Source organism: Penicillium cataractarum (genome assembly GCF_028827025.1).
Source record: "Penicillium cataractarum strain IBT 29864 chromosome Unknown utg000004l, whole genome shotgun sequence".
Classification (NCBI taxonomy): Eukaryota; Fungi; Ascomycota; class Eurotiomycetes; order Eurotiales; family Aspergillaceae; genus Penicillium; species Penicillium cataractarum.
The window spans coordinates 747,301-759,052 of record NW_026622740.1 but is presented as its reverse complement, the minus strand read 5'-3'; the positions used below and the strand labels follow the sequence as shown (position 1 = coordinate 759,052).

The 11,752-nt window shown below is 49.6% G+C and overlaps 5 protein-coding genes across 5 annotated transcripts; 4 read left to right on the top strand and 1 right to left on the bottom strand.

Moving 5' to 3' along the window:
* Positions 1-641: 641 nt before the first annotated feature.
* N7496_004806 (uncharacterized protein) lies at positions 642-3,209 on the top strand (the record flags this gene model as incomplete). Its single annotated transcript, XM_056697735.1, has 3 exons — positions 642-660; positions 763-2,324; positions 2,391-3,209. The coding sequence occupies 3 exons, from the start codon at positions 642-644 to the stop codon at positions 3,207-3,209; spliced, it is 2,400 nt and encodes a 799-aa protein (XP_056556260.1).
* Positions 3,210-4,338: 1,129 nt separating this feature from the next.
* On the top strand, positions 4,339-5,400 carry N7496_004805 (aldo/keto reductase family protein; the record flags this gene model as incomplete). Its single annotated transcript, XM_056697734.1, has 2 exons — positions 4,339-4,396; positions 4,451-5,400. 2 exons carry the CDS (start codon positions 4,339-4,341, stop codon positions 5,398-5,400), a joined length of 1,008 nt encoding a protein of 335 aa, XP_056556259.1.
* A 562-nt stretch (positions 5,401-5,962) lies between these two features.
* On the top strand, positions 5,963-8,284 carry N7496_004804 (acetoacetyl-CoA synthase; the record flags this gene model as incomplete). Its single annotated transcript, XM_056697733.1, has 4 exons — positions 5,963-7,107; positions 7,190-7,647; positions 7,715-8,055; positions 8,126-8,284. 4 exons carry the CDS (start codon positions 5,963-5,965, stop codon positions 8,282-8,284), a joined length of 2,103 nt encoding a protein of 700 aa, XP_056556258.1.
* Positions 8,285-8,736: 452 nt separating this feature from the next.
* On the top strand, positions 8,737-10,066 carry N7496_004803 (acetylornithine aminotransferase; the record flags this gene model as incomplete). Its single annotated transcript, XM_056697732.1, has 2 exons — positions 8,737-9,183; positions 9,242-10,066. The coding sequence occupies 2 exons, from the start codon at positions 8,737-8,739 to the stop codon at positions 10,064-10,066; spliced, it is 1,272 nt and encodes a 423-aa protein (XP_056556257.1).
* A 419-nt stretch (positions 10,067-10,485) lies between these two features.
* Positions 10,486-11,719, bottom strand: N7496_004802 (putative oxidative stress response protein Oxr1; the record flags this gene model as incomplete). Its single annotated transcript, XM_056697731.1, has 2 exons — positions 10,486-10,630; positions 10,683-11,719. The coding sequence occupies 2 exons, from the start codon at positions 11,717-11,719 to the stop codon at positions 10,486-10,488; spliced, it is 1,182 nt and encodes a 393-aa protein (XP_056556256.1).
* Positions 11,720-11,752: the final 33 nt, after the last annotated feature.

Sequence of the window (11,752 nt, the reverse complement as noted above, 5' to 3'; positions counted from 1 at the left end):
CTTCCAGGGCTCTCGGTGAAAACAACCAGCCCTGGAGGATTCAAAGTTCCTTTAATGGATGATGCATACAGCCTACTTTTTTACGGATGGAATTATTCTCAAAGAGCTCCAGAAGCTGCGTCGGACCGAAATATATCTTGGCCATTGCCTATGGCGTTTACCTGCTTAATGTTAGGTATGGAAGACCTTTGACCTCTTGCAGACTAGATCAAATCCTTGACAGTAGGGGATTTATTGTTACTTCTAAATCAGGCTCAACTAATTTGGATGTGATCAAAGAGCACCTTATACTATCAGAACAATGCTCGTATACTTCCCGTGATCTTGATCGGCACGTGATAGGGGAGGTGGAAGCACGAGCCTATATTACATAAGCCACTAGCCACACGTGGATGGACGCCACACTCGATGACGGAGGCGATTTCTTAATGATGCAGTTATCTTTCTTTCTTTTTTTCCCCAAGCTTCTCTTTGATTTCTTTACTCCCCGACGGTGGCAGAGAAAGCTTCTTTCCCATTTATCTTGAAGTTTCCCCGTCGTTCTTATATCACCTTCCCTTTACCTTTCCTTCTCTCCTTCATCTCCTTCATATTTCGACTTTTTTTACATCCCTGTTGCTTGCTCGCTACCCCTCGCAACCATGTTTATGCTCCGCAACGGTAAGCAAACACGCTCCTGCCCCGCCACGAACCCCTCCATACCAACCATCATTTTTCGCCACAAACGAACAAATCAAGCTAATATTTCCATTTAACATTCAGTGGGCAAGTTTCTCTTCGGTGATACTTCGAAAGAATCCATCATCGAAATCCCTCAGGGCCAGCTCTATCTAGTCCGCCCCCTGTCACCCAAGGGCTATTCGGAGCTCATTTTCAAAGACGCCGCCGCGACGATCCGACGCACTGGCCAAGAGTTCCAGTACCAACTCGTGATCCAGAGAGCCTACGAGGAAGGCGAGGAGGAACTTGCGGACGACGAAGACGAGCAGGTCGCGGATAATCTGGACAAGGACGAGAAGGTGTTCCTGCTCGACCAGACTCTGCACTTCCGCTCCGAAGTTCGTGAGGGTGGCAAGATTCTCGCGTGGGATGATCTGAGCGGTGACGAGGGTGATCTTTTCGAGTTCATCTGTGACCCTTCTGTTCCATCGGATAAAGTTGCCACGTTTGAGCTCGCCGCTCTGCAGTGCCAGTACGAGCGCAAATTCCGTCGCAGCGCCCAGAAGGCTTCCGAGGACGAGTTGCAAGAGTTCGCATACCAAGAGGAGAAGCCGCTCCCATCTGCGAGCCCCGTATCCTCTCCTGTCACCAAATCACCCGAGCGCACCGTCACATCAGGTGACTCTGCAGCTGCTATGGCACGAGATGTGAAGTACGCCCAGTCGAAGGGGCAAGTCAAGTCAGCTGCGCCCGATGAGGAGCCGACCACCGCCCCGCCCTCCGCTGCCCAGCCCGAGTCCAAGGAAATTCTCGCCAAGGAGAAGGCTGAGCTTCACATGTTTGACTTCCCCTCGGGAACGTTCGTGCTTCAAGATCCTGATATCGTCGCAACCGTCTCAGAAATTGGCAATTGGCAGTATTGGCTGCAGATCAGTGGTAAAGATAAGAATTGGCTGGGCCAGGCAGTCGTTGGAGACATCAATCCGGTTTTCAACTTTGAGTACCTATCTTTCATCTTTAATCACTATGCGGAAGATGGCTCGGCCTACTCGTGGCTTCTGCGGTTCAAAGACCAGGCTTCTGAGGAGCGATTCCAAGAGGGTCTGATGCAGGCTTTGTGGGAACAGCTCAATGAGATGAAGTGGGAGAAGGTCAAGGAAAATGACAGGGAATATGTCCTTGACGCATTCCAAGATCTCACTATGGAGGACGCTGATGACAAGCCGGAAGAAGAAGAAGAAGAACCCGAAGAAGAAGAGGAAGAAAGTGACCAGGATGATGGCCAGCGAAGTGAACACTACGACAGCGATGAAGAGGAGGAGGACGTCAATGTCCGCGAGGAAGACGGAAACAAGAACTCTCAACTGGCGGTTGGTTACAAGCATGACCGCTCCTTTGTCGTTCGCGGATCAAAGATCGGCGTGTTCAAGCATACCCCGAACAACAATCTGGAGTTCTCCACGACTATCTCTAAAGTAGAGACCCCCGGAGGCAAGCTGTTTAGCCCCAAGAAGGTTATGCTGCATGCAGAGGATCGCAACTTGATCCTCCAAAACGGCGAGGACCCCAACTCTCTGTTCAGGATGGACTTGGAGTACGGAAAGGTTGTTGATGAGTGGAAGGTGCACGACGATATCCCCGTGGAGACTTTTGCTCCAGAGAACGTAAGTTTTCATTCTGGATTTTTCACACGTTGTTTTTAGCGTGAAATATACTAACCCACTTGACAGAAATTCTCTCAAATGACCGCCGCCCAGTCGTTCGTTGGTGCGTCTAAGAATGCGCTCTTCCGTATCGATCCTCGTCTGGCTGGCAACAAGCTTGTCGACTCCGATCTCAAGCAGTATGCCAGCAAGAACGACTTCTCTGCGATGGCTACGACCGAGAAGGGCTATCTGGCCGTGGCTTCCAACAAGGGTGATATTCGCATGTTTGACCGTCTTGGTATCAACGCGAAGACTCACATTCCTGCTCTTGGTGAGCCGATCATCGGTCTGGATGTGTCTGCCGACGGTCGCTGGGTTCTGGCTACTTGCCGAACCTATCTCCTCCTGATCGATTCACTACAGAAGGAGGGCAAGAACGAGGGCAAGCTTGGATTTGAGAAGTCATTCGCTAAGGATGCCAAGCCTCAACCTCGTCGCCTTGGTCTGCAGCCTGCGCACGTCGCCCAGTTCCAGCACGAGACGAAGCAGCCATTGGCCTTCACCCCCGCTCGTTTCAACACCGGTGTCGATTCCACGGAAACGTCGATCATCACTGCCACAGGTCCCTTCATAGTTACCTGGAGCCTCAAGAAGATCATTAATGGTCGCAAGGATCCGTACACAATCAAGCGCTACGCCGAGAATGTCATGGCTGACAACTTCCGCTTTGGCTCCGACAAGAACGTGATCGTTGCCCTTCCCAACGAGGTCAACATGGTCGCCAAGCGCAGCTTCCAGAAGCCCACTCGTGAGAGTATCGCTGGACCGCTCACACCTATGCGTAAGAGCGGCAGATGGAGCAACCGTCTTGGAAAGGACGACATTGTCAACTCGCCATATTAGACTGGCTCATTGACGTTCCCTTACCTCCCTCTTTGACCTTTATCTCTTTTTGGTTTTCTTGATTTTGTACCATTACCCATACCCCCTGTTGTTGATGCTTTTTTTTCTGTTCTATTTACTTTCTCTATCTCGTTCCTCTATGAGATCTCTCACAAGATCAAGGAATGGTTACACTGGTGGTGCCTTTAGTCTCTCCTTACGCAGTTGTACTTTTGCTCCTTGGTGCAGGCTTGTATTTTCTACGCAGGTTGCTAGCTAGGTACTTCCATAGTCCCAAATGGAATAACTCCCCTGAAATCTCCTTGCTAGAGGGCAAGTTCCCTTCTGATTCTATCCTAATGGTGTGCCGTAAGGCAGAGATCTAATCAAAATCGGGTCAAGAATATTCCCGGAAGTGAGGCTGATGTTTAGTAAGAGAATTAAAGATTGACTTAAGAGGAAGATCCAAAAGTAAGAGAAATTTGAGGATATGAACAAGAATTCTTCTCTAAGTAGCCTAGGTTCTGGAGTTCTGGGTAATCACTTTATCCTGTAGACCAGGACATCATTTCTAATGTGGACGACATGAACTGGGTAGGATGAAGCGTATGAACTAAAGCAACGCCTCTTAGGCTTAGTCCTGGTGTCGTAGACAGTCCAAAATCTGACACGAAAAACCCTGCACGGTTCGATGGTGAACATTGCTTACGAGATTGCCCTTTGTGGCTGGATTTGACCTGGAACAAATGTTGTCATCAACGGGGATATCCGCGGAGTCTATTCTCTACGCCCAGCGGAGTTAATCAAAATGCCCGCACCTGCATATCATGAAAATTTTGTTGCCACTTTCTCAGCCCCGGGGCTTTGACACCTGCATGATCCAGCATCTAGTGCGGGCTTTATCCTCGTTTAGGGATGACTAGCGGGGACCCGTAAGCTTGGGTCGGTGTTTAGGCTCGGAAATAGGTCCCTGAAGGCGCAGCTTGCATGAGGCTTTTCGGTGACATCACCGGGACTCAGTTTGCAAGCAGATATAAATTCGAGAAATACTCACCATGATCGGTGTATGTAAATATCAAAGAACATCAAGCCAGGTCATCAAGCTCCAATCTACGTTTTCAAATACCATCGAAGCCTTTTCAGCATCACCATGGCGAAAAACGAGCAAATGAAGATTGTCTTTGGGGCAATGTCCTTTGGAAAGCCAAGTATGTGCCATAAATACATCCTTGCTGTCAAAAACGAAAACTAATTCGATGAAGATACACTCGGCTCCCGTGTCCATGATATACCTACAGCCACCGAGATCATTGATCTATTCCAGCAGCATGGCCACAACGAGATCGATACAGCCCGAATCTATGGTGGTGGATCTTCCGAGGAGATGATCGCTGATCTCGCATGGAAAGATCGGGGTCTCATCGTGGATACAAAACTGTATCCTAATGCCGGAGGGCCCGCTGCCTTTGAGGACGGATATACCCATAGACCCGAGGACATTCGACGCGGGTTGACGAACAGCTTGAAAGCGCTGCAAGCAGAAAAGATCGATATTTTCTACCTCCATGCCCCAGACCGCAATACGCCTTTCGAGGATACCTTGCGCGAAGTCAACAAGTTGCACCAAGAAGGTCGTTTCTCTCGCCTCGGACTGAGCAACTTCATGGCTTGGGAGGTAGCTCAAATTTGTGAGATCTGCATAAAGAACGACTGGGTCCTGCCGACCGTCTACCAAGGGGTCTACCACGTCCTTCAGCGCAGCATTGAGGCCGAACTGATTCCCTGTCTCCGCAAATACGGTATTTCACTCTATGGCTTCCAACCTCTCGCCGGTGGACTCCTCACTGGACGTTACAAGAGGGATCAAACGGAATTCGAGGAAGGATCCCGATTTGACCCCAAGATTCTCTCTGGAACGGTTGCTCGAGGTCGCTATTGGAATGATGCCTACTTCGATGCTCTCGAAACCATTCACTCAGTCGCGACCAAGCATGCTCTGACCGATGCCGAAATTGCATTGAGATGGCTGAAGTATCACTCGAAATTGAGCCAAGATCTGGGCGATGCCATTATTGTGGGTGCTAGTCGGGTCAGCCATCTCGAGTCTAATTTGCAAGATCTGGAGAAGGGAGAGCTTCCTGATGAAGTAGTTCAGGCTGTGGAAGAGTCCTGGTCATTGGTGAAAGGAGCTGTGCCTAACTACTGGCACTGAAAATACCGAGCTTCTTGTATAGATTGGAGCTAGCGGTGTCTTTGGTGATCTGGCTTGTTGGCGACACCACTGTGCATGATAGAACTGTTGTGTAACATAGCAATAATACTCTCAATAGACCATTGGATTAAGCGACATTTTGTAACCCTTGATTCGACTCTGCTAGAGCTATCCTGATTTATGAAATCCCGTCTGGCAAACGATAGTGATCCAAGCTAGCTTGAATCTTGTTCATTGGTCCAAGCCCAAGTTAATTATTTATTCGAGCTCCACGAACGATAATTGGACAAGACCAGTTTGCTTATTTATTAAGATCGCCGAGGTCTATCTGCAATAGAAGCTACAGAAGCAGGCTGGTCTTTATTGGCAACCCCGCACTGTTTACCCGAGATTAGACCGCGGTCGAATCGCCGAGCTCGCTAAGTATGAAGAACCATACGATAACCTGCCCAATTTCTTCCTTCATCTTTTAGACAGCTAATTGTGAACAAATAATTCAGTGCTACCGTGTTACTCTCACACCATATCAATCTGTGAACATCCGGCTCTAGCTGCCGCCACAATGTCTACTCATTCAATAGTACCTCGAAAGCTCTGGGAACACCCTGACCCCGAATCAACCCAGATGGCAGCTTTTAAGCGAAGTCTCGAGAAAGCCAAAGGCGTGACTCTGCCAGACTACCACTCGATGTACCAATGGTCTATTCAGAACCGCATCGCTTTCTGGGACTTTTGTTGGAAGTATTTCCCAATCATCCACGAAGGAACCTATGATCGAGTCACGGATGAAAATGCTCGAATCGATAGTATTCCTGACTGGTTTCCTGGAGTTCATCTCAATTACGCCGAGAATTTGCTGTTTACTGCAGCTACTCCCGGTGAGACACCGTCCACTGTGACGACCCTTGGGAAAGAAGATAACAAGCTCGCCGTGACCGAGGTTCGAGAGGGTGATCATGAACCAACAGTGAATTTGACCTGGCGAGAGCTACGACAACGCACTGGTCGATTGTTACAGGCGATGAAAGCTGCTGGTGTCCGGAAAGGGGACCGAGTTGCAGTGGTTGCTAGTAATAGCATTGATACCCTGACGGTTCTTCTAGCAACAACTGCACTCGGGGCTATCTTCTCATCTGCGTCCACAGATACAGGTGTCAAGGGTATTTTGGATCGTATTCGACAAATTCAGCCTCGATGGGTGTTCATGGATGATTTCGCGGTATATAACGGCAAGACTGTTGATCTCCGCCCGAAGATCGCACAAGTCGTTGAGGGTATGGCTGTTATCAAGGAGTTCCAAGGAATCATTTCTGTGCCCAGATTCCGAGACCGACCGGCAGATATCTCGCACATTCCACGAACTCGCACCCTCGCAGACTTCCTCGCCGGAGCTCCTTCAGACCATTTAGAATTTCTTCGTGTTCGATTCCGGGATCCTTTCTTGATTGCGTTTTCATCCGGCACGACTGGAGAGCCTAAATGCATTGTTCACTCTGTTGGAGGAGTCTTGATGAACAGCAATAAAGAAGGTCGCCTCAACAGAAGCTTGAACTCGGATGCAATCACTCTTCAGTATACTACTACTGGGTGGATCATGTATAACTCTTGCGTCTCGGCTCTGGTCTTTGGTGCAAGGCCTATTCTATACGATGGAAGTCCATTCCAACCAGACCCGATAGTCCTCGTGAAGCTCCTTGAAAAGCATAAGTAAGTATACTCGAGCAGTACGAGGCATTTCCCATAACAACACCAGGCCCTTTTGATGCAAGGTTTCTAACAAGCAATATAGGGCCACGCACTTCGGTACATCGCCTCGCTGGATGCACGAAATGAGAAAGAATAAACTCAGTCCACGAAAGATTGCAGACCTCCATAGGCTAAAGGGTGTCACTAGTACCGGCATGGTCCTCTCCGAGTCTCTCTTCGAATGGTTCTACGACGAAGGCTTTGAACCTCACACTCTTCTGGCCAATATATCAGGAGGCACAGATTTGGCTGCATGCTTGGGCTTGGAAAATCCTATCTCGCCACTGTATGTCGGTGGATGTCAAGGCCCAAGTCTGGGAATGCCTATCGCTGCTTATGAACAAGTTGACGAAGAGGCTGGCCAAGCAAAAGGGTCGGAAGCTATACCCGGCGAGCCCGGGGAGGTCGTTGTGACTGCCCCATTTCCTAGTATGCCGGTCAAGTTCTGGAGTGATGAAGGGGGGAAGAAGTACTTCAATGCCTACTTTGCACGTTATGACAGTAAGTCTAATGGATGCCATCTAGATTGACCTCGTGATACGCTGTGACTGACCAATGCTCTTCATAGATGTTTGGACCCAGGGTGATTTCATCGCAATTAACCCCAATTCTCGCCAAATTCTCTTCCTCGGCCGATCTGATGGTGTCTTGAATCCCTCCGGTGTTCGGTTCGGATCTGCAGAGATCTATAATGTCATCGACACTCAATTCACCAAAGAAATTGTCGATTCGATCTGTGTTGGACAGCGTCGACCAAAAGATGCAGATGAATCGGTTATCCTGTTTCTTCTCATGCGGCCAGGTTTCAAGGTTGATCAGCAGCTGGTGACCCGCGTCAAAGATGCCATTCGCAAATCGCTAAGTGCTCGTCATGTCCCCAAGTATATTTTTGAAACTCCTGCTATTCCGGTATGTGGTAGCTCTTCTCTAAAGCCCTATGAGTTATTTCTTCAGGCCAACTAAAAGTATTTTCTTCCAGGTCACCGTCAACTTGAAAAAGGTTGAGCTTCCAGTGAAGCAGATTGTCTCGGGCAAGAAGATTAAACCGTCTGGTACACTTTTGAACCCGGAGAGTCTTGACTTCTACTACCAATTTGCAGAAGTGGAAAAAATTGTTCCACCTCAGGCGAAGCTATAGTTCATATCATGTACTGGAGCGCTGGTCTATAAGGTTGTTGTTACATAGTGCTAAAATAAATTGAAGTTACTTGTCCACCATTTGCAATAAGTCTGAAGTTCAGGATTGTAGAATGCTCAAATGACCCGCTTAGTCGTATCCTCGATCCTATGCCTGGCTCTATGAATATTATCTAATTCTTGAATTTATCTAAGATCCAAAATTCACCAGCGGGCGCCAGAGTGACCGAAAGTGCCGACGGGCAATTAGAGGAGCTTCTCCACTCAGGATGTTAAGTACCTACTCCACTACTCCAACAACCTGCGATAAGACCCCTCCCCTTGCAGCTTCCATAAAGCCGTCTCAACTTTCCCCAGAGCTCTTTCTTTCACTTTCTCTTCAAGCTAATAAAGATCATCGGCTTGCCAGTCAATTCCCAACAGCACGCTCCTAACATCGATCCATCTAAACACATGATGGCTGTCAGCCAAAAGCTCAGCGCCCTCGTATGTCAATACGAGCGCACTCATCCACGATCAAAGGAAGCCCACGACAGAGCCAAGAATGTTTTACCGGCGGGCAGTACTAGATCGGTTCTTGTCTCTGCGCCGTTTCCATTCTTGATCAAATCTGCAGAAGGCGCATCTCTCACTACGATCGACGGTATCAAGTTTGAGGATTTTGTCTCCGATTTCTCGGCAGGGATATACGGGCACTCTCACCCCGTGGTCCACGATGCCGTTCAGAAAGCCTTGGCGACGGGGTTCAGCCTTGGTGGAATTACACAGAAAGAAGCCGAGTTGGCTGAAATCTTGACGACGAGATTTCCCTCTTTCGAGAAAGTTCGCTTCTGCAATTCTGGCACGGAAGCGAATATGTTTGCGCTTGCAACGGCGGTGGCGTATACGCAACGGAGGAAGGTATGTAACAGTATCTCATATTTATGAGATATAGAGCTAACCATATGGCCTGGTATAGATCGTTGTCTTTGATAACGGATACCACGGGGGAACCATCAGCTTCGGCGCAACACAAAACGCAATGAATCTACCCCATGAATTCATCATTGCGAAATACAACAGCATCGAAGAGACAAAACCTCTCCTAAAACCCGACATCGCGGCCATCCTAGTCGAACCACTCCAAGCCGCAGGAGGAATGCGCCCCGCAGCCCCCGAGTTCCTGCAATTCCTCCGAGACTCAGCAACCAAGATAGGAGCAGTGTTAATCTTCGACGAGGTAGTCACATCCCGGCTACACTATAACGGTATCCAGGGGGCCTGGAATATCAAGCCCGATATGACTACCGTGGGGAAGTACCTCGGAGGAGGATTCCCCTTCGGTGCCTTTGGTGGTTCCTCCAAGATCATGGATCGGTTTGATTCGTCCGATAAGAGTGTCGCTATTCATCACTCGGGCACGTTTAACAACAATATCTTCACGATGACTGCTGCAGTTGCTGCGTCGAAATTGATTACACCCGCTGAACTGGAGCGGTTGAATCGGCTTGGTGATAGATTTCGGGAACAGGGTAATATCCTGATTCAGAAGGCTGGGGTCGATTGGATGTCGTTTAGTGGGTATGGTAGTGCGATTGGTGTTCATTTTACAGGGGATGAGGCTGGTTCATTGCTTGATTGCTTCTACTTTACGTTGCTCAACCGTGGAATTGCTATTGGACGGCGTGGGTTTCTTTCTTTGAATCTTATGCATACCGAGGCTTCGATTGATCGTCTTCTTCAAGCTTTGAGATGCTTTTTGAAGGACTTTTGTGGAGAGTCTCAGATTAAGTCTAGACTTTAGAAGACTAGCAAGTAGGGGAATTGGAATGCAATTCAACGTCACGTTAGGAATCCAGTAAAGGTATGATATAAATCCCCTGGGAATGTACAAGACACATCATATTCAACTCGCCAAGTGAATGCTAGATCTGGCATTAAAGAGGAGAATGGACAGGACGAGTTCAACGATGTCATCATTCAGCATGGCATCGCTAATCGGGTATTTAACAGTAAATGCAGTCGTTACAGAATGCGCCCACGTAACAGAAACAACAAGGCAAGTGCCTCTTCTCTCCAGCAGCCATAAGAATTCAAGCACTGGGTATTCCTCTGACTTTTCTCTCACGTGCTGGTCTGCTTGGTTATATACTTGTTTTATGCTTTTGTTTTGCCACACGTCTGAACTCGAGAATACCGGATCTCTCGAGAGCATAGGGTTAATTACGATCCCACATACCAAACCTCGACACCGAGAACGTCAAACTTCTCTCCTTCATCAGAGAGAGGTTCGTTGCCAAAAGTCTGGCAGTGCGAGCTAACTCCCTTCTCAAGGCCAGAGTCCATCCAAAGACCGTAGCGTCCATCACTAGAACCGTCGTCAGTTTACTTTCCAATTCCAAAAAAGGGACAATACATACCCTCCACCCAGACTCAAAAATCCAGTCTCGCAAAATATCATATAATCATTCACTCCACTATACGGGAACGCCTTGAAACGAATACGCTCCGGGGTACTCGCCCCACTCCGTGACGGGGTATCAATAGACGAAGGCGACGGAGGCGCCAGCGCACCGCCACTAGCCGCAGCCAGATTCGTCTTGATATTCATATTCAAATTATGAGCCGGCGACGACTCAGTCTTCGCCTTGGCCCGCGGGTCACTGCGGAAAGTACTCCAACGTCCAGCGTGGGTAGTATCAGCCGAAGGCGGGGGCGGCAGACCAGCTCGCTCCAGCGCTTCCTCAGACTGAGGACCGTCGCCTGTGAATGCGAGGCCCAAGCTTGCCGGGGGTGGTAGCACGCTCGCGCGCCAGAGGAAGCACTCGCCCGTGCCGAAGAATTGGGAGTCCGGGTGTGGGGCGTCGGTCATGTAGGCGCCGAAGACGGCGCCGGAGGGGGACGAGTCGCGAATTACGAGGACGTAGCCCGCCCGCGGGCTGCGGTGAGAGAATTGTTGGCAGTGGTCGTAGAGGGTGTGGAGGGAGGCGCCGTCGCGATCGAGGCTGTAGGCGAGACGCCAGGTCTCGACGAGTTGGAGGCGGGCTGGGACGAGGAGGCGGATTTCCTCGGCGAGGGCGCGTGTGAGGAGTTGCTGTTGGAGGAGGTCTGCGCCTCGAGGGATTGTGAGAGTGAGCGGGGTGAGTGGTGGAGGTTGGAAGGGTGAGGCTGTTCGGCGCGGCGTGAATACTTCGGACGAGGAAGATGATGTTGACCAGGGGAGGGAGGAGGGCATGGCGGTTGTAGGGACGTTGGGGTCTGTCAGGCGCCGATAGAGACCTGAGACGACGTGGCTGACTGGGTAGGAGAAGTATTGACTGTAGGAGGAGGCGCCTGAGTTTTGCTGGGGTGTGTGAGAACCGGATCGTGAGGTAGAAGTGGAGGAGCTGGAAGTTGTGGTGGTGGTAGAGGAGGGGAGGGTGTCGGAAGGGAGATCTCCTTGTGATGAGGACGACATGTAGGCAATTAGAATTAATAGCTGGAGGACACA